Source organism: Monodon monoceros, unplaced genomic scaffold (assembly GCF_005190385.1).
Source record: "Monodon monoceros isolate NGI ecotype Baffin Bay Population unplaced genomic scaffold, NGI_Narwhal_1 Super_Scaffold_15, whole genome shotgun sequence".
NCBI classification, from domain to species: domain Eukaryota; kingdom Metazoa; phylum Chordata; class Mammalia; order Artiodactyla; family Monodontidae; genus Monodon; species Monodon monoceros.
The window spans coordinates 20,445,368-20,467,778 of NW_021703771.1; the positions used below are offsets into that span (position 1 = coordinate 20,445,368).

Genomic DNA, 22,411 nt, shown 5'->3' on the forward strand with positions numbered 1-22,411 from the left:
GGGATGTCAGGTTATATAGAAGTTTTGCAACAAAGGGCAGATAGTCTGCATGTGAAAAGAGTATTGTTAATTAAAGGGAACTGATATCCCAAATTAAGGAAATTAGGGCTTTTCTTTGTATGAGAAGATGCAAGAGTCTGGGCTCACTGATATGGACCTCAGCTATCTGGAGCCAGTATCCTGTGTTTTCACATGCTGAGTTTCCTCAGGGCTCACCGTGGGGAGTGGCTGCAGTCTGATGGCTGCTAGATGGCAGGTATTCTTTCCTTCCAGAGTTTCCTCAGGGCTCACCAGCTCACGCTGGGGGGCTGCAGGTGCTGATGACTGTGACATCCTTTGTTTACTGAGATGGCAGGCAATATTCCATTTCTCAAGGGCTTCATTTGGTTGACCAAGAACAATTTAACTTTTTCGTTTATCTTTTGAAATTTTTTCCAACTTTGAAGAATGTAATAATGTTGGAGATGCTAAATGAGAACACCACCAGTGGCCTTTGTGAGTGTCAGAAGTTTCCAGGTCTATTGTGTTTTGACTATTATACCACTAATACATAATAACTTAAATTAAAGCAACCAGCTCACTGAAGTTAAAATTTTTTAATTTGCTGATTTTATTTTTCCTGGTTTATATTATTATCGCATAATGCTTACCTAAATTATGTAACTTACCCCAAAATGAAGTGACTGATGGGAAATTTAAGCTTAGAACATATTTCCTTATGTAAATGGTTTCTTACATACATCAAAAATAAACTGGAGGGCTTCCCTGGTGGCGCAGTGGTTGAGAGTCTGTCTGCCGATGCAGGGGACGTGGGTTTGTGCCCCGGTCTGGGAAGACGCCACATACTGCGGAGCGGTTGGGCCCGTGAGCCATGGCCACTGAGCTTGCGCGTCCGGAGCCTGTGCTCCGCAACGGGAGAGGCCACAACAGTGAGAGGCCCGCGTACTGCAAAAAATAAAAAAATAAAAAATAAAAATAAACTGGAAAGAAGAGGAAAAAGGAAAAGAAATTTCTGTGTAGACTACACTGCCTCTGCCCCACTGTAATTCAATCATTATTAACCATTTGGTGATTTTTGTTGTCTTTTTTTCCCTCTCTGTATTAACCTTTCAGTTATGCTACATGTGTAAAATCATATATCTTGCTTTTTTGATGAGTAATAATATTTTAGAACAATAAATAATAGTGGAATTGATGATGTAATTTAGATTTTTCTTACTTTCAAAGTTTGAGTTGTTTTTGTGGTAAGATTATAGCTATGAACTGGGCATGGTTGATATGTTGATTATTGCCCTTGTTATAGGGTGTCTTATTGACTTAGTTGCAAGAATTATAGTGCTGGTGAACTGTGGCTCCTTCCACGATTAAGCCTAAACCTCACTGTATTACAGGAAGAAGGGAGAGGGATACCATTCTTGGTGCAACGTCATGTTACAGTAATGATATTCAAAGGAAATTTATCTAGAACTAAAATAGAAATACACATAATTGAAGAGGAATATTTATACTACCTATGTGGATATTTATATTAGATGTGTTTACATACAGTATACTACACCTACTTACCTAGAGAATATAGATAGTACAATATTTATACTGTATGTGTTTATAATATATATTATAAATTGTCTTGTGTACTTTCTGCTTAAGTAGGAGGTTTTAGCCCTATCTGCTATTACGTTTGGATTGTCTGTTTAAAGGCTTACGTGTTTTGATAAAGCATGCCATTTAAATCACGGTAGTAAATCTTTCCCACTAGATTTTTGTCTTGAGGCTACTTGCTGGCCACTGTTCATTTTTGCTTACTACATCTTACGAAAATACTTGTTTTCATGCAGTAGAATTACCATACCAAGCCATTTTTTCCTCTGGTCCTATTTTCTTTTTTAAAAAATTTTATTTATTATTATTATTTTGGCTGTGTTGGGTCTTCGTTGCTGCATGCAGGCTTTCTCTAGTTGCGGCGGGCGGGGGCTGCTCTTCCTTGTGGTGCATGGGCTTCTCATTGCCGTGGCTTCTCTTGTTGTGGAGCATGGGCTTCAGTAGCAGTGGCATGTGGGCTCAGTAGTTGTGACTCGTGGGCTCTAGAGTGCAGGCTCAGTAGTTGTGGCGCACGGGCTTAGTTGCTCCGCTGAATGTGGGATCTTCCTGAACCAGGGCTCGAACCTGTGTCCCCTGCATTAGCAGGCGGATTCTTAACCACTGTGCCACCAGGGAAGCCCCTGGTCCAGTTTCTTATGTGAGAAGAATTCTGAGTATCAATATACGGAACATTGTCCTTTGCCAATTTTAGAGGAATTTCTCGAAGAACATCACCGGGTCCTAGAGTCTAGATTAAGCTCTGTTAGCAGAGAAATTACAGATAGTCGAGCATGTGTTCGAGAAGAGCTGGAAAGCCTCTACCGCAAGATCGTCAGCTACGTGTTACTGTGCTCTGGGCTGGGGTCCCCAACAGACATCAAGATTGTCAGAGAGGCAACAGGTAAAAAATATACACCATTTCCATTTCATCCATGAACATACATGAACATAGTATCTTATAAAATATGTTGAATTATAAGTATTGAAGATTGAAGTTTTCTTCTTTTATCTGAAAAAAATTAGCAAAAATAAGAGGTTAAAACTTACCCCAGATTTTTCTTACACAGTGTATCAACACTAAAACTCAAGTAGCACTTTTGGGAAGTGAATATTGTTAATCTTCTTAGAGCTGTATGTACCTAGGGGCCTATTACAATGTTTCACTACAGAAACATTGGCAGTATGATTAACCAGGCTGATTGGGGAACGGGGACTGCTGGGAGAGGAGATTTCCTACTGATGAAAGGCGTTGAGTCTGTCACCTAGGATGGATGATGGGAAATGGCACTGTTTTATCCTCAGGGAATACTTGCCCACTTTCGTACTTTAAGATAAGGAATAGGCAATATCTCTAATCTTCCCACGGCTTTCTTCCATAATTATTTTAAAGCATCATTTTTTTTCTACTCAGAGCCCTAATTAGAAAGCTTGTTTTAATGCCCATTGCCAAAAAATTACTGATGGATGCTTAATTATGAAAATAGACGTGAGGCAATGGCATTATTTTCAGTAGCTCAGCTTTCTTGATAAATGCTAAATTTTGCCATGTATTCTGGAAGCAGGCATCAGACATTTAAAGAATCATCTAAGTAACTCTATAAAGACAAGCCCCTTAACTTTCTGCTGAAAGGAACTTGTTTTTTACGTTCTGATAGCTTTACTTACCATTTTGTTGTCTTTATTGTGGTCTGTTTTAGCTGCCCTACAGAGTGTTTTTCCTCAGGCTGAGCTTGGGACATTTCTAACTCTTTCTAAGAAGGACAGAGAACGCCAGCTGAAAGAGCTCACCATGATTGTTACTGGAATTCGCTTATTTAACCGAGACTGTGGAAAGGGAGGAGAAGGCATTGATGACTGTAGGTATATCATTAAGTTAATTCTATAGGTTAGGTAAGTTTAAAATTTAATGGGAACAGAGGAGAATAATTCACAGCACACCACTGGCATTCTTAGATTTAAGGTTTGCAGTTTTGACCATACCTTAGGTACAGCTACTGTTCATAATGTATAGTAATTTTTCATTTTATTGGGGCAAGACCTTAAATTTTATGTACCATGAAGCTAGTATGGGAGCATGAATCAGTAAAAGGATTGAGGCCAGCCTCCCCAGTACAGTGGGGCTTTGTGTTCTTTACTCCAAGTCAAATAACCAAAAGGGAATAAAATTCAGTGATTTAAAAAATAAAAATCACCCTGAAAAGCAAACCATTGTTGATGTGGTTAATGGAATGAAATGGTCCAAGAGGAGATATCTGCAAGTCTGTAAATTCAGGAGCCTCTACTGTGCTGTTATATACTTAATGCATTCATTATCTGTAAGTTTGAAAGTACTCATTGAAATATTTGCTCAAAGACCTACCAGTAGAAGTAACTTCCTTATGCATTTGGTACACACGTAGGCCCACTGAGAAGTTGTTAGTGTCTTTTTACCAGATCACTGATCTAGTACAATAAGGTAATTTTTTTCGCAATTTAAAAACTTTTCTAAAAAGTCAATTCCCATTCTTCATAAAGTTTCCTGTCTTGCTAGACAATTCTGTTATTTTTCAGTATCCCAGTGAGTTTCTTAAGTGGTACACTTTTATTTTCTTTTTTACCAGTAGTAAAGAAGATACACAGAAGGAGAGATACAGGGGCTTTTCTAGAGGCACATAGTTAATACAGCACATAACACCAATGCCTGTCTATTCTTTAGCATCTTCTATATTTTAGTAGCAAAAGCTGATCTGCTTTAACTTTTGGTTATTATTCTGGCAATGTCTTCGTTTTTTTTGAATATGCCTCCTTATTGTTAATTTGGTTGAGGAAAAAAACTAACTCAACCTAATGTTTAAATATGACCACTTTCTAGGCTTTTTCTTCTGAATCTTTTTAGATTGCCTCATGTCTCTCTTATTATACCTCTCAAACCAGTGCCAGCTATTCTACAGGAAGCAATCCCAGCCACCACTCAGCATGTTGATTCCCAACTTGAGGTGGTCCAGGACCAGGCATACCGTTACACAGCCATCCTCGAGAAAGTAGCAAAGAACCCACTCTTGAGTCAAGAACTTCAGCCCTATATGTTAAAAGAAGCACTATATAATGTGCGACAATATGAGTTCTTCCTTCAGATCATTTTGGTGAGTTAATGTCATAAGAGATGGTCTTTCCCACAGAATTCAGCCTCTTTGCATATATATTCTTTGCTTTGAATTAAATATTTAGTTTAATTTTTAAAAACCCCACTGGTTAGACAAAGATTTTTTTTAAAGTAGAGTTGATTTACAATATTGTTTTAATTTCTGCTGTACAGCAAAGTGATTGAGATACATACATATATACACACACACACACACACACATAACACACACATTCTTTTTTTGTATTCTTTTCTATTATGGTGTATCATAGGATATTGAATATAGTTCCCTGTGCTATACAGTAGGACCTTGTTGTTTATTGCCACCTCTTTATATATTATGGGGTGAAAACAAAAGATAGAACCAGGTCATTGATAAAGAAGGCAACCTTAATAACTGCTCAGTATATATCGCATCTGTAGGATCAAGAACTAAAATAGAAATGGGAAAATTGGATGTTGATATTAATGAAGATGTGTTGGCAGGAATGGATTTTGGGTAGTTGATTCTCTTTGTTCCTCGGTAATATGATTGTTGCACGGTTGCCGTAGTTAAGCAGGTATGTGTATATATGTATAAGCAATGCTGCATTGTTTGCCTTCATTCAGAGCAAGTGTCTAACACATAGTTTGGCAGGTTGTTGGCACTCAAAGAACTTTTATGTAATTATTTGTTCTAATTGTAAAAATTGGTAGAAAAGATTTTTACTTCTGGTGTTTTTAGATCTAATGAACAAGCCAAGCACTATCCCCAGAGAGCTGGAAAATATGAAGTAGTGATTTTAAACTTCTTTTTAAAGCAGCAGAGCCGTTTCAGATGGAACCTTATTCAAAATCCTAAAAATATAAAGCAAGTATCTAGATGAAAGGATTGGAGGACCTTTTCACCAAGGAGCATCCCCAAGCCACCCTAAGATTCCAGGGAACACAGTTTGTTAACTATGTCATGGCAGCAAGCTATGTTTCCACCAGTTACTGTTTTGTTTCTGTTTTTTTCCCCTAGCTGTGTTGAGGTATAATTGACAAAGTTGTCGGATATTTAAAGTGTACAGTGTGATGATCTGATATACATACATATTGTGAAAGTATTCTCCCACTGAATTAATTAGCACATCCATCCCCCTGGTCACTGTTTACCTTCACACAGCCTCTATTTTCCAAACACCATAAGACCGCAGGATCAGTGGAACTGTCTTTTTGTACAAGTGAATACTAATGTCTTGAGAGATAGAACAAGCTGTATTCTGCCCCCTCTTCATTTTCACTAGTATCTTAATGACTGACTACCACTTTTGGCTGCACTCAATCTGTCTTCTCTCCTTACCTCCGCTACAGAGAATAGAAAGATCACATCCAGAAGACATGACTGCACATGACCACTAGGAGTGGTCCTCACAGCTGACCTACTATCTAATTGCCTTCAGAAGGGAGGACTCTAAATCAACCATTTGAAACCAAATCATTCTTTACGGTACATGTTCCCCTAACACTGACTTGTGGCTAGCAGCCTTATGTAACTAGTAAGATACTAAGAGGATTTCACGGTCAGTTTATCTTGAGTGCATACAGGTCCACAGGAGCAGAATCTCACATTTACTTTTGTCATTTTTGTCCAGAAGGGATATTATAAGAAAGAACTTTGGGAAACTGTCCCACATACTGTAAGGATGTTGTAGAGGACATTGTTCATTATGTAGCATTTTCTCACAGCTTTCACTCATGAAACATATTCAGCCAACTAACTGACAGTCTCATATTCTCATTGGAGTTCTTACTCTCAGAGCTAGAGGGACGGTTAATAGAGTGTAGAAGTGATAAGTGCGGGTCCTGCAGCCAGACTGCATGGGTTCTAATCCCGACTTTGCCACTTACGAAATCTGTGTCCTTGACCAAGTTGCTTGACCTCTCTGTGCCTTAGTTCCCACGTTTCATTTGTAAAAAGGGGTTATTGATAGTCTCCACTAGGTAAATAAGGTAGAACAAGTGCTTGCAGACCGTGAGAGCTCAGTAAGCAGATTGATGATGATGACGACAGTGTTTATTACCATCGTCGTCATCGGGGCATTAGCAGAACAGCTCTGGTTTCATCTCAGTAGGGGCACAAGCTGAAGACCTCTTATTTTTCTAGACAGTAGCTCATTTCCAAGCCCTCTGTTGCTCGTGTTATTAGAAAGTTCACATTCTGATCTTAACACTCTTTATGACTGTCTCATACTCCTTTCAGTCAGGGTCAGGATGAGTTTTCTTAACCTTCTGACTTTTTTGCTGGTTAATCAGTGTTTCTTTTTGTTGTTGTTGTTTTTATTGAGATATACTTGATTTACAATGTTGTATTAGTTTCAGGTGTACGACGTAGTCATTCAAAATTTTATAGATTGTACTTCATTTATAGTTATTATAGAATATTGTCTACATTCCCTGTGCTGTACAATATATCCTTGTAGCTTATTTATTTTATACATAGTAGTTTGTACCTCTTAATCCCCTACCCTTATCATGCCCTTCCCCCCTCCCCTCTTTCCAATGGTAACCACTCATTTTTTCTCTATATCTGTGAGTCTGCTTCTTTTTTTAATATTCACTAGTTTGTTTTATTTTATAGATTCCGCATATAAGTGGCAACATACAGTACTTGTCTTTCTCTGTCTGACTTATTTCACTAAGCATGATACCTTCTAAGTCCATCCATGCTGTTACAGATGGCAAAATTTCATTCTTTTTTATGGCTGACAAGGATATGATAGTTTTTAGCTATCCAACCTCCCCCATCAATCTACCTTAGTTACAGTTAAGGTTGTTACAGAATGGATACAGTTTAATTAGTATTATCACTAGGTTATAAAATACGTCAGTTTATGTCTAGCTGAAACCTTTTCCTGGGTATGAAGTCTATGAATGCTCTTTTTTAAACTCACATTATTTGAACAGATATTAATATGCTTTTTGGAAGTATTGATTTTGATGCAAAATTTTTCTTTTGCCAATGCTACATTCAGTTTACGTAGACATTTGAAAAATCCAATTATAGTTTGGGTAAGATAGTGAGTTATTGTTTTTTGATCAGGACTTTATCTGCTGCAGTGAACAAATCAAATACTCTGGAAGAGAAAAGGAAGGGGTGATTGCAGTCTTGTTGACTGTCTTAGCTGAGAGAACAGAATTCCATCCTCTGTGGGCTTTTGAAGAGCAGGGCAGTCACCATAGAGAGAAAACCACTTACTGTTATCGTGCAAGTAAATGTCGCATGACACACAACATTTCTTAAAATATGTAAGTCAAGACTTTCGTACACTTCCTCCCCCCAAGCTCTGTCTGCAGGGCCCTTTCATAGCATAGATTATACAGGACTTCTTGATTTTTCTGATAATGTAAGTAAGATATCAGTTAGGTGGAATTTGTGCTTGTTTTAGACTTGTTGAAAAATGTCCACGGAAGAAAGTTTGAAAAACTTATAAATTAAAAAGTGAGGGAGAGGAAGAAGAATGCTAGGTTCACATGCTTTCTCCAAGCATTTTTTGGACTGCATTATGATAAGAAAGTTGAAGCGACTTTATTCTTATTTTTTTTCTCCAACAATCTCATTAAAAATATCTTTGTGTTAGGATGCTGTCAAGTTCGTGGTGGCAGATACAGGCTTTTCAAGATGTGAGTTTTATCATTGGTAACAAAAACTATCGTTTTCCTGAAGTGACAGACTCATTTCATTCACTCTCAAGAAAATATCTTCCAGTAGCTAAGGCTCAAAAACCATAGTTTGTCTGCCAGTTCTTTCAAGTAAAAATGCTGTTCTACTGGAGGGGAAAAAAGGCTATATCAGCTTGCAATCCAGTCATGTAAGAGAACTCTGTGTTTTAATATGCAATAGAAGTGTTTTATATATACTTTCTGTTTGATCACACTGATTATTAAAAAGCTGTGCACTTAAAGGTCAAAATTCAGTCAAATTAATACTTTTACTGCATCATCAAGGATAGTGCTAAGTGAAACTAGCTTTTCTATTGAGATACAATTGACATGCAAGATTATATTAGTTTCAGATGTATAGCATAATGATTCCATATATGTATATATTACAAAATGATGGCCACAATAAATCTAGTTAAATTCTTCGCCACATATCGTTACATTTTTTTTCCTTGTGATGAGAACTGTTAAGATCTACTCTCTTACCAACTTTCAATTGTACAATACAGTATTGTTAACCAGTGATAGTCACCATGCTGTGCATTACATCCCCACGGCTTATGTATCTTATAAGTGGAAGTTTGTACCTTTTGACCACCTTCACCCATTTTGCCCACTCCCATCCCCCTCCCCTACCTGTGGCAACTACCAATCTGTTCTCTGTATCTATGAGCTCGGTTATTATTATTTTTTTTAATTTTTGTTTATTTTATTTTTGGCTGTGTTGGGTCTTCGTTTCTGTGCAAGGGCTTTCTCTAGTTGCGGCAAGCGGGGGCCACTCTTCATCGCGGTGCGCGGGCCTCTCACTGTCGCGGCCTCTCTTGTCTCGGAGCACAAGCTCCAGACGCACATGCTCAGTAGTTGTGGCACACGGGCTTAGTTGCTCCGCGGCATGTGGGATCCTCCCAGACCAGGGCTCAAACCCGTGTCCCTGCACTGGCAGGCCGATTCTCAACCACTGTGCCACCAGGGAAGCCCTATGAGCTCAGTTTTGTTTTTTTTAAGTTTCCACATATAGCAGTAAGGTCCTGTTGTGTATAGCATGGGGAATTATATTCAATACCTTGTAATTACCTATAATGGAAAATAACCTGAAAAACTTTTATATGTATGACTGAATCACTTTGCTATACATCAGAAACTAACACAACGTTGTAAATCAACTGTACTTCAATTTAAAAAAGATTCCAGGGACTTCCCTGGTAGTCTAGTGGTAAAGAATCCGCCTTGCAATGCAGGGGACACGGGTTCGGTCCCTGGTCAGGGAACTAAGATCCCACGTGCCATGGAGCAACTGAGGCCCCCATGCCACAACTACTGAGCCTGTGCGCCTTGACTAGAGAGCCCATGTGCCACAAACGACAGAGCCCCCATGCCCTGGAGCCCGCACACCACAACTACAGAGCCCACTCGCCCAGCCCGCGTGCCACAACTAGAGAAGAGAAAACCCGCACACCACAATTAGAGAGAAGAGAGAAGACTGCACACCACAACAAAAGATCCCGCGTGCCTCAGCGAAGACCCCACGTGCCGCAACTAAGACCTGATGCAGCCAAAAATAAATAAATAAATAAAAAATAAATCTTAAAAAAAAAGAATAAATAAAAATTTTAAAAAAGGTTCCATATATAAGTGAGATCATATGATATTTGTCTTTGTCTGACTTACTTCACTTAGTAAAATTCCCTCAAGTTTCACTGTTGTTGCTGCAAATGGCAGGACTCCTTGTAAATAATGCTGCAGTGAACATGGGGGCACATATATCTTCTTGAGTTAGTGTTTTTGTTTCCTTCAGACAAATGCCCAGAAATGGAATTGTTGGGTGATGTGGTGGTTCTATTTTTAATTTTTTGAGGAACCTCCCTACTTTTTCCATAGTGGCAACACCAAAGTTACATTCCCACCAACAGTGCACGTGTGTTCCCTTTTTATCCCCACATCTTTGCCAACGCCTGTTATTTCTCGTCATTTTGATAGTAGCCATTCTGTCAGATGCGAAGTGATATCTCATTGTGGTTTTGATTTTCATTTTCCTGATGATTAGAGATGTTGAGCAATTTTTTGTGTACGTGTTGGCCTTCTGTATGTCTTCTTTGGAAAAATGTCCATGTAGAATTTTTAGTTGGAAAGTTCTTTTTGGTAAAATGTAAACAGGGATTGTTCTAGGACACTATCAGAAAAAATCAAGAAGTTCTGTGTGCCTAATCTGTGAATGGAGCCTGCAAGCATAGCTTAGGGGAGTAGATCTGGAGTATCTTTACTTATAGTTTTGAAAGAAGTGTTATGTATTGGATGTAACTTTTACTTTGGAGAACATATGCAGAATTATTTCTGTTTCTTGTTGATTGTGTACAAATCTAAAGACTTTAAGGACTGCATTTTCTTATTTGATTCCTAAAAGAAAACTAGCAATCAAGGGGAAAAACTCTGAGGGGTAGGGAAGAGACTTATTAGATCGGATAAACAATATGTAAATTATTATTATAAATAAATAATGGGTGAATGAGGCAAGAGGAGGGGAGATGCTTAGAGTAGTATGGGTAAAATTGAAACAGGATGCACATTACATTGTGAATAAAAAAATTCATTAGTTGAAATACAATGATGATATTTGATATTTCTTATGAAGTAATAATTTTTTGTCATTTAAAAATAGTCTAGTAAAACATATAGTTAGGCTACAGATATCTGAGAATTCAAATGCAGTTTTTTTCTCTTCACATAATTGTTACTCTTTAACACTGTGCTAATAACCCCATACCACTGCCATTTCTGGTCACATCTTAGGATAAGAGCCCTGGGCTCAGACGATCTGGTGTAGAACCATGATTCTACCCCTCATTAGCTGTGTATCCTTGGGCAATTTACCTACCTTTCTGTACCTTGGTTTTCTTATTTGTACTTACCTCTTTTTGTACTTAACAAGTATTTAATATGGTGCTTAGCACATAATAAGAGTAAATGTTAGTAATTATTTCAGATTCAGCATTTAGCACCTTATTTTCAGATTGCTATGGTTGTATGAGAAATATATTGTTTTTCTTTCAATGCTGTGATTTTTAACATTTTCTGCATTCTTGAAAGCAATTTTTAAAAATCTGGGTATCAAAGTAGTTTTCAAAGGAATACCTCATTAATTTTATCTTTGAGGAATGGGAAAATAACGGTTCTAGAAAACTGTGTTAAGAGGATCCACTGCTCGGGAATGCAGTTATACTGAATATCGAAGAATACCTGTATACATTTGAGAAAAATTATAGCCATTGTATTTCAAAAGATTCATCCATTCAACAAATGTTTCTGGAGTGCCATCCACATGGCCAGTTCTATTCTTGGTGTTGGGGATACCATGGAGAGCAGAAGCCTTGCTCTTACTGAGCTTACTTTCAGGAGATGTGGGGAGCAGGTAGGGCTTAAAGCATACATAATGTTTGTAGTAAAATTATAAAAATAATGAATGCCAATTATGTTGTCTTCACAGTCGGATATAATTACTTGTGCTCAAGAAGTGGAAATGATGATAAAGCAGTTAGGAGCCCAACTGGAACAATTAAAATTTACTGTAAAATCAAAGACGGCTGTCCCAACATCACAAGTCTTTGTAAGCATTTGTCATCCACTTTGACCTTGTTTAAAGGTGAATGTACTTTTAAGTCCTATAAAGTTGGATCAGAAGTAATTTTAATTTTATTTAATTACTAAAAATATAATATTAGCTTTATATGAGGTGATCCTGCTGTTTTTGGTTATTTTGTAGTAATAATCATATAACCAGGATGTTATAAGTTGGATGAGAGGATTCCCTTGGTAGGCCATTGCTACTCAGCGGAGTGCAGATATATATTATAATAACCATAATATCAGTATTGTCTGTGGCAGCAAAAATAATCCATAGTGCAGTGTTGAAAACGTTTTTACAGTAGCTGGTTAAGAAATTGCCTTCAGCACAGAGGTGATGTAACTTGTGACCTTTCTGAAAAGACAGATAAAATCACTTTGTTTACCAGGCCTGCACTTATTCTGACTTCCTGATTATCTGTACCACCCTATGGGCAAATCTGGGAGCCCCAAAGAAGTACAAGATGTACGTGCAGTATTTTATAGAGCATTTTGAGTCTTTGATCATTTTCTGTAATCATTCCCAACATTTGACTTTAAAAGCCTGGAAACAAAAGGCTAAGTTGTTTCACTTATAAGTAGGGCCAGGGCCTGATTAATTTTTTATTTGTTGTATAAGTCAGTGACCTTTAATATGAATAAAAAATACTTTATGTCACTGACACAAAATCTTTAACTTATAAGCTCACAAGAAATGGCCCAAAAAAAAAAAAAAAAAAAGAAATGGCCCAAGATGTATCCCTAGACTTTCCAAGTTCTTTTGAATTGTAACTGAGCCAGATAAATCTAATTATAATGAGTCATATTTAGCTTTTTTTAAAAAAAGAAGCTGTTCTCCCCTAGACCTTTTGAGGTGAAGCGTCCATGAATGTTTTTTAGGTGATCATGTGTATTTGGCTTTTCTGAGTAAACTAACTTACTGGCAATCATACTAAAATAAAATGCTTTGATATACAAGTTTATTTTCTCATAATTTATGAGTCCAATTTCTACTGAGATTCTGTCGTCTAATTTCATGAGACTTTTACTTGTCTTACGGGAGAATTAATCTCTTTACAAACAAAAATTTGTACTTATTTTTAAGAGTAGAGTGATTTGTAATTTTATTAAACAGTGACATTTTGAAAATTTTTGTCTCTTCCTCAGCCCATCTTCATTGCCCTTTCCAATCTGTGGACTAGCTTTCAGGATGAAACTGTTTTGATTAGCATCCTCAGTAATTTAACTACTCATCTTGAGCCATTTCTGGGGACTCATGAACTGTTCTTTCCTGAGAAAGTGATGCAAGCTCTTCTTGATGGAGTGACTGTGAAAACTGATGTGTGTAGAATGAAAGAGCACATTGGTAACAGAAATCATTGCATTATTTCCTCTTCCTCTTAAAATTACCTCTAGAATAAACTCACTCTTTTGTTTTAAAATTTTCAGGTGTATCGTTCTGATAAAGTTTTGAATATCTTTCTTGATTGTAAGACTGCTAATGTTCATTATAGAAAATATGGAAAACAAAATATATAAACTGAAGAGTTTGCTATCCAGCAATAACCATTCCTGGTGTTATTGTTAGTGTTTTGGTTAACAATGATTTCCTGTGCTTATAGGTTTCTATTGTAGTCTTAGTGATTTTATTATCGGTTTGTAGTAGAAAAGGATATTAATCCTTGCTATATTTGTTGCAAACAAAGCTCCATTTCTTTGGAATGCTATTTGCCATATATGTACCCCAGATTCAGGTTGAAATTTATAAATCAATAAATGTTATCCCTATAAAATTGAGCTTATTTTAGGCCCTTTAAGAGATGCATTGATTCTTATAGAAAGGCTGTCTTTATCAATAAACTTCCTTGTACTTGTTTAATCCCTGCTGTCTTATTAAAGACAACTCAAAATTCATGAGAAATGTCAAAATAGAGTCTGGGATTTGAATTGTTGCCTAAAAAGAAAGTTTATCCAGAAAGTGAAATTAGATCATTGACTCTCCAAATTTCCTTTTCACATTCTGTTTGTGTAAAGGCAAAAAAATAACCTAGTGGCAGGGCAGGAATAAAGCCGCAGATGTAGAGAACGGACTTGAGGACATGGGGGTGGGGGGAGGGGGAGGGGGAAGCTGGGACGAAGTGAGAGAATGGCATGGACATATATACACTACCAAATGTAAAATAGATAGCTAGTGGGAAGCAGCTGCATAGCACAGGGAGATCAGCTCAGTGCTTTGTGACCACCTAGAGGGGTGGAATAGGGAGGGTGGGAGGGAGATGCAAGAGGGAGAGGATATGGGGATATATGTATACATATAGCTGATTCAATTTGTTGTACAGCAGAAACAAATACAACTTAGTAAAGCAATTATACCCCAATAAAGATGTGAAAAAAAAAAACGTAGCAGTAATTTGCATTCTTATTAGAATACATAAAATCTGAAAATGAAATCAGAGAGACTCAAAAACATCCTTCCAGTTAGTTTTTCCTACTTTTTCATTTTGTTAAAACGGCATATCTGTGCAAATACTAAATGAAACTGAAAAATTAAAGTCACTTCAGCAGTAGATATTAAACTCAACTATATTGGCAAGACGTGCCATTTCCTACTATAAGTCAAACTTTTTTTTTTTTTTACATCTTTATTGGAGTACAATTGCTTTACAATGGTGTGTTAGTTTCTGCTTTATAACAAAGTGAATCAGTTATACATATGTTCCCATATCTCTTCCCTCTTGCGTCTCCCTCCCTTCCACCCTCCCTATCCCACCCCTCCAGGGGGTCACAAAGCACCGAGCTGATCTCCCTGTGCTATGCGGCTGCTTCCCACCAGCTATCCTCACCACATCTCATCACCGTTTGAGGCGTTCAGGCATATCAGGAAAAAAGAGTGAAGAAGGTCTATTTTCTCCAAAGTATGCATTTACTTCCAGCTGTAGCCACGGGGTCACTTGTAGTGTCTGCTGTTTGGATACAGAGCCAGAAACAGAAGTGTAGGTAGCACTGCAAAAGTAAGAACCTCGGGGATCAATGTTTTATAAATTCGCGTTTTTATTTGCGTAAAAAAAATCGGCAAAACTAGGAAGACTTTTTAGAAGTGTGAAGAACAGAAAAGTATATCCTCTGTTACCAAAATTACTAAGTTACTAAGAGATGTTTCCTTGACTCTTTCTGCTCAGAACATTCTCAGTTGTTTAAAGAACTGACAGTCCTAGTATATAAGCATCATATTCAAAGTATTTTGCCACCTCGCATATTATTAAGAGCTACACTGTCTTGAACGAAGTTAATTCATCTCTGTTTTAGTCACATAGTAGCCGGTCTCTTCTGCTCGTTTCCTGGGTGGCTTACTCTTCCCACTGAATATGGTTTTTCTTGTGCTCCTCTTTCATTTTAGAAGAGAGAGTAAATCTGGCGGATTTCAGAAAACTAGAATGGCTTTTCCCAGAAACAACAGCCAATTTTGATAAATTGTTGATTCAGTATCGAGGATTTTGTGCTTACACATTTGCTACAACAGATGGTCTTCTTCTTCCAGGTATATCATTGGAAATAATACCGTCCTCCCTTCTCCAATTTTTTCTTTAAATGATGTGTCCTCATTGTCACTCACTCACTCACTTTGTAAAATTTTATGGACTCTAATGGTGAACTAGGAAAGGAGCTACAAAGATGACCTAAATGCAATATTTATCTTTGAAGTGCTCGCAGCATAACCCAATAGACTGACATAAACAAGAAATTACAATACAAGCGATAAGTGATGGAATGTGTATATAATGAAATATGGATGCTACAATATCATAAAAGGGGGATGACTCATATGTCAATGAAGGATTTCAGAAGTGTTATGTGGCATTCCTAAAATAGATCATCTTCCAAAGTGATTACTTGAAAGCGCAACAGTTTGACTGATACGTTTATTAAACAATATTCTTTGTCACTTTATGGTTATATTCCGTTAACATAGATCAGGATTTCTGTATAAGGACATGGCCAATATTTTATCAAGTACAATTTCTCTATGATGTATATATTACTAGAACTTCTCTAAAGAGTAAATCAGAAATTGAGATGAAATAAATTATTATCCAAAAAGTACCATGTGAATTGGCAATAGAATTATTACAAAGAATTATTGGGATTGTGTGTATACAGGCTAGAGAACATACACATTGACTCATTTTTTTTTTTATGGTAGAGATTTTTTCATTATGCGAGTAATAAAAGGTTTACCTTGGGAGAACTGAGAGAATAGTATTCTGAGATCCTGTGAGGGTCACTGACAGGAGAAAACAATCAAGAGCCGTGAAGAAGTAAAAAGCAATAGAATGGAGATGATTTCCTTCTCCCCTTGTCTTTTTTTTCCTTCTCTTCGCTCCCCGCACCCCAAATCTCTCTCTCCCTCCACAAATAAGAAGGGAAGGGAGTCATGAGAGAAACAAACACAGAAACATGGATGTGGGGTGACACAGAGGCAGCATGATGTGGTTGGAAAAGCTGTGGGCCAAGATTGGGAGAGCCTGGTTTCTTTTTCTTTTTTAATATTTATTTATTGTTTATTTTTGGCTGTGCTGGGTCTTAGTTGCGGCAGGCGGGATCTTAGTTGCGGCATGCGGAATCTTTTTTGTTTTTAGTTGTGGCATGTGGGCTTCTTAGTTGTGCATGTGAATTCTTAGTTGCAGCACACATGTAGGATCTAGTTCCCTGGCCAGGGATGAACCCGGGCACCCTGCACTGGGAGTGCGGAGTCTGAACTGCTGGACCACCAGGGAAGTCCTGGGAGAGCCTGGGTTCTAGTCCCCGTTGTTCCATTAGTAAACAGAGTAACTTTCAGCAAATCTCTTGTCTTTTGTGGACCTCAGCTTCCACATCAGGAAAAAAGGACCAACTAGGAGGTCTGTTTGGTCCCTTCCAGCTCCTACCAACTATGATTCTAAGAAAGGGGGAGAAAGAGAAAAAAAGTAGAAGGGCTTGAGGGGCTTTGCGTTTAGAATCCTCTCAGAATCAGCTAGTCTGGAGACTTTATTTCTACGTGCTACAATATTTCCTGGGCACCAGCCACCTGCACTGCCTCGGAGGAATCCCGTGAGAGTCCCTCCTTCCTCGGAACTGCATACCACAGGGCTTGAGTCCCCGGGTAATGCTGGGGCTTACCAGGCAGGGTCCTTTTCAGATGACATCACTGACTTTACTGCCCACCTCTCGTTCCCTTGTGCACTGCTCTAGCCCCACTGGCCTTCTTGCTATTCTCAAACATTCCGAGCTCATTTTCACCTCGAATCTTTTGCACTTGCTATTCCCTCTACTTGGACAGCTCTATTCCCCCACAGCTACATACCTTGCTCCCTCATCTTATTCAGCCTTCTCTGATCACCCAACTTAAAATATCAATCTCGCCCTTCTTCCTTTTACTATGTGTTTAACCTGCTTTGCTTACTTGTTTTCTGTAGCACTGATCACTCTCTGGGCAATGGTATATTGGTTCATTTCTTTTCTCTGTATCCTCAGTGCCAAGAACGGGGTCAGTAAATATTCGTTGAATAAGTGAAAGAATAAATAAATAAGACAGTGTTACCGTTTCCTATATAATTCCCACAAACTGTGGATACTTATAACCCATATTTTATGTAGTATCTTTTCATAGTGGGAGATACTTTCTAACATGCAAATGTACGTTTTGGAACAGATGTTTCATTTTTGTAGTTCTTACAGAATTATTTTAAAAACTGTGCTTCTAGTAGTTAGTTTAGTTTAAGGAGATTTGAAAAACCTGCTAGATGATTAAGTGGCTTCTCATAAAAGATTTTAAACGACTTATATCTGGATAGTGAAATATTTTTAGACAAAATCATAATTTAAAATTTAAAAATATGGGATTTCCTGGTGGTCCAGTGGTTAAGATTCCATGCTCCCAGTGCAGGGAGCACAGGTTTGATCCCTGGTCGGGGAACTAAGATCCTGCATGCTGCATGGTGTGGCCAAAAAATAAAATAAAATAAAATAATTAAAAATGTATAAAATAAATTTCATTTGAATTTTATGTAAAATATAATTTAACAAAATATAACTTAAAATTGCTAGTTGTAACATTTTAGCTAATAAAGACATAAGTGATATGTTAAAAATAGAGTATATAGGGAATGGTTCTATGAATGTATTATAAACATAGAATCAGTATTTCATATCTTTTTTAACAATATATTTATTTATTTATTTATTTGGTTGCACCAGGTCTTAGTTGCGTCAGGCGGGCTCCTTAGTTGCGGCTCCAGGGCTCCTTAGTTGTGGCATGCAAACTCTTAGTTGTGGCATGGATGCGGGATCTAGTTCCCCAACCAGGGACCAAACCCAGGCCCCCTGCATTGGGAGCACAGAGTCTTATCCACTGCACCACCAGGGAAGTCTCAGTATTTCATATTGAATTCAATTCCTTTTCATAATTTTCAGGAAATCCAGCAATTGGAATTTTGAAACATAAAGAAAAGTATTACACTTTCAATACCAGAGATGCTGCATATTCATTTGCAGAAAATCCTGAAAATTACATTGATAAAATTAGAGAAAAAGCCAAAAAAAATGCAGAATTGATTCAGCTACTGGAACTTCATCAACAGTTTGAAACCCTTATTCCAAATTCTCAGGTAAGCAGGGTTGGCATTTTGAGAATTCATGACATTTAAAAGTGTAGTTAATAAAAAAAAGTTACGTTTTGTTGTAGAATGGTCCCCCAAGTCCAGGCAAGAGACAGGGTCAGAATGAGGGCCTTTACAGGTTATCTGAAAGGGGTTCACATCTGAAGATGGAAACTAAGGAAATCCACAAAGAATAAATGAAAACAGGACAAGGAGTTAAATTGATGAATTAGACTGGAAAAATCTGAGAGAGCAAGACTACATTTAGATAAATAATTGGAACTACAGTATTTCCTTATCTAAAATGGAAGGAGCTTAGCACAGATAACATAGGTGGTAACTTAGGCTCAGAACTGTAAAATAATTTAACAGGTTTAAATTGCAGTAGTCTGAAAGGCCACAAAATGGATCTGAAGGTGTGTTTCCGTGTGTGTGTGTGCCGATTCCTTAATTCATTCAGCAGACACTTACTGAGCCGCTTGCTGTGCACCAGGCATGATTCTGGGCACAGTGAACAAAGCAGGTAGCAATCCCTGCCTGCACGGGGCTCACATTCTACCACTGTGTATCCTTGTTTTCTCCCTCTTTGTCTCTCATTTGTACTGTTCACATTTTAATTGCTCTTTCTGTCATCCTTTCTTGTTTAATTTACCTCTTTTAAACTCACTAAACTAAAACCCTGCAATACATGGTTTATAAATGGTTTGTGTTTGTTATATTTATCAACATTTTGACAGTGAAGCAGGCGGGTGTGGATACGACTGACCAGGTTGGCAGGGATCCCAGCAGTGACTGGTAAGAGGATGATGGGGCTGGTGACAGTGAGGAACAGAGGATGGTCTGAACACTTGGGCAAGAAGACTGACATCCAGCCAAGGACAACTAGGTCAGAAGGGGGCAGCTGTTGGCACTCTTGTTCTCATGCCACGCTGCCAGTCTGTTGATGTGATGCTCCAGCTGCCCTTTTAAGATAGCACAAAGACAATGAAAGGCTAGAATCAGATAACCAGTAGATACTTGTCTATTAAAGAACAGTTTTCCTCTACATATCTGGTCTTGTTTTTCCCTTTCTGTGTACTTAATCCTGTGTATTTAATCCTTCACTGACCTTTAATACCTATGGAAGTGAGTATTCTTTCTTCATATTCCAATGCTGTATTCATTATTTTTTCTTGCCATTTACTTGCATAATATTGTAAATTATCTTTTCAGCATCTTTTTACCTACCTAAGTATATCATAAGATCATTTTGAAGGCAAAAATTATATCTTACGCTCAATGGTAGGCGTTCAGTTATCATCTGTTTCTTGATTTGGGGAAAGAAGTTCATCTCTTCCCCCTCCTCTTTACCAGGACTTGAGTTTCTTAAACCTCTGCCACCCGCTCCAGCAACTTCATTTCCAGCATAATCATAACTTGTTTCGCCTGGAATCACTGAATACTTAATATTTTAATAGTGAGCTTCTGGGTGCTTTGGCAGAAAGATGAATATATTCCACTAAAATAGATAATAATCTGCTGTGTATGCAGAGCTTGAGCTTAAGGTATCTTCTAAAGATGTTGTGATACTTTAAACAAATGTGATGTATACCTAATATTTAACAGCTATTCTAAACTTCTATCCATTTCCAATAAGGTATTCACTTATGCTCCCCACTGTGAAAATCGGAGAGGAACATTTGACTTGGGATGAGTGATGTTAGGTTTTCTCCTTCCAAAATACACCTCCTACATTAAGTTCAAAAAATCAGGCACAAATTCATAACGCCTGGGAAAGTAATTGCATTTGGCTCGCTAATTATGAACTTTTTTTTATTTTGCTGGTATTTACAAGTATGTTTCATGTTGTTTTCCTAATATTTTGTCAGTTTTAGCTAAATATTTTAGTTATCTGTAAATAATGTTTATTTTTTACAAATATTAATTACAAAACTCCACTTCTTTAGATGAAAGAGGTTGACAAACATTATATAAAACCAATTGCAAAGTGTGAAAGTAGCACACAGACGGATACACATTTATTGCCACCAACAATTGTGAGATCATATGAGTGGAATGAATGGGAATTAAGAAGAAAAGCTATAAAATTGGTTTGTAACAATATTTTCTAAAATTATTTATAGGTTGGGGAATTTTAATATGTTGTTACTCAGAGTTGGTAAGCTAAATTATTTATACAAAATAGTGAGTTGTACACAGTTTTTTTTGCTAAAATAAAAATAGTATTTATAATTTTCCAGCTTTACATTGTAAGATTATCTTCTAGGTTTTTTTAAAAAATTAGTTTATTTATTTATTTTTGGCTGCATTTGGTCTTTGTTGCTGCGCGTGGGCTTTCTCTAGTTGCAGCGAGCGGGGCCCACTCTTTGTTACAGTGCGAGGGCTTCTCATTGTGGTGGCTTCTCCTGTTGCGGAGCACGGTCTCTAGGCATGCGGGCTTCAGTAGTTGTGGCACACGGACTCAGTAGTTGTGGCACGTGGGCTCAGTAGTTGTGGCGCACAGGCTTAGTTGCTCCGAGACATGTGGGAATCTTCCCGGACCAGGGATCGAACCCGTGTCCCCTGCATTGGCAGGTGGATTCTTAACCACTGCGCCACCAGGGAAGTCCCTATCTTCTAGTTTTAAGCATATATAGAAATACAGAAGCATGAAACTGCTCTCAAATTATATCAGCCAGTAACTAGAACAATGATAGTTGCTATCTTTCTCTCTATCTCCTTTTCTCAATCTCTACTCTGTCTCTCTACTGATGTATATAATAGTTTTAATTAATTGTGCTAACCTATAAGGTGCTAGTATTTAAAGCCCTGCAGCTTCCTCTAATCATTTAAAGCATACCCTTCTCTTTCTTGGACTTTTTTTTTGAGGAGCAGAATGTTACTGCTGTTACAGCACAGATACAGTCCCCTCTTATTGTCAACTTGTTCTCTCCAGACGTCTCACTTGTCCTTCTGATTCGCAGTCATCTTAATCACAGTAGGTACCTACCCTTGAAGCCTTCTTTGAAACTCTCATCCCTATCTGACTCAGTGGAATTCCCCCCACTCTTCCTTTTGATAGTATCTGGTCATTTTAAACAAGAAATATTTATAGTGTGAAGGAACAAACTCTTTTTATAACTGTAGCCTTTTCTCAGTATATTTTATCCAGCTCTTTAACGGAAATCAGGTGTGGAAATAAAGGAAGACTACTCAAATGAGAACAGAGGCTATTTATTCGAAGCTTGCTATATCAAGGGAGCCAGTCACCATCACTTGTGTTTGGCAGAGACTCAAAGTTGGGGAGAGGAGTGAGAAAGTTTTATAGTGAAAAAGGGGAAGGCTTCAGGTATTCCTCTGATTGGAGGATGTTGACAGGGGAAACTGGAGGCGGGCCAACTAGCAGCGGGCGATGGGGGGGTATCTTTTGTTATTGGTTTAGTGAGCATATTTGGCTTTCTCTAGTTGGTCCAGAGATGGAAGGGGAGGCAGCAGGAAAAAAAAAAAAAAAAATAGGGCTGTTCTGCTGTTCTGAGCTGATTGCTACAGCTACCGAGGTTGTGGTTTGGCTTCCAAGACTGGTTGCTGCAGAGGTTTGGGTTCGAGTTGTTATCATATAAGGTCCAACCTAGGTCCGTTTGTATATTCAGTCTCTCTTTTCACTAACCACATCATTTCCCTTGCCACCCTCTCTGGTGGCAGCTTTTCAGTCCCCTGATTTCTCAAGATGAGGAAGGTTCAGCTTCCTGGAATATTTTCCAGATCAGCGGCCCCCAACCTTTTTGGCACCAGGGACCAGCTTCCTGGAAGACAG

The 22,411-nt window shown here is 37.9% G+C and overlaps 1 protein-coding gene across 6 annotated transcripts in view; it reads left to right on the forward strand.

Annotated features, from left to right (window-relative positions):
• CFAP206 (cilia and flagella associated protein 206) overlaps positions 1-22,411 on the forward strand; it is a 32,241-nt gene that overhangs the window by 7,268 nt on the left and 2,562 nt on the right. For 4 of the 6 annotated variants that reach the window (XM_029223317.1, XM_029223319.1, XM_029223321.1 and 1 more), the window contains 7 exons: positions 3,279-3,437; positions 4,495-4,703; positions 11,868-11,987; positions 13,151-13,349; positions 15,381-15,521; positions 18,434-18,627; positions 20,565-20,708. In XM_029223317.1, the coding sequence (XP_029079150.1) occupies positions 3,279-3,437; positions 4,495-4,703; positions 11,868-11,987; positions 13,151-13,349; positions 15,381-15,521; positions 18,434-18,627; positions 20,565-20,708 (1,166 nt within the window). Of the gene's footprint in view, positions 1-2,293; positions 2,483-3,278; positions 3,438-4,494; positions 4,704-11,867; positions 11,988-13,150; positions 13,350-15,380; positions 15,522-18,433; positions 18,628-20,564; positions 20,709-22,411 lie in introns of all 6 variants that reach the window. The other 2 variants (XM_029223322.1, XM_029223320.1) reach the window with 2 other exon arrangements.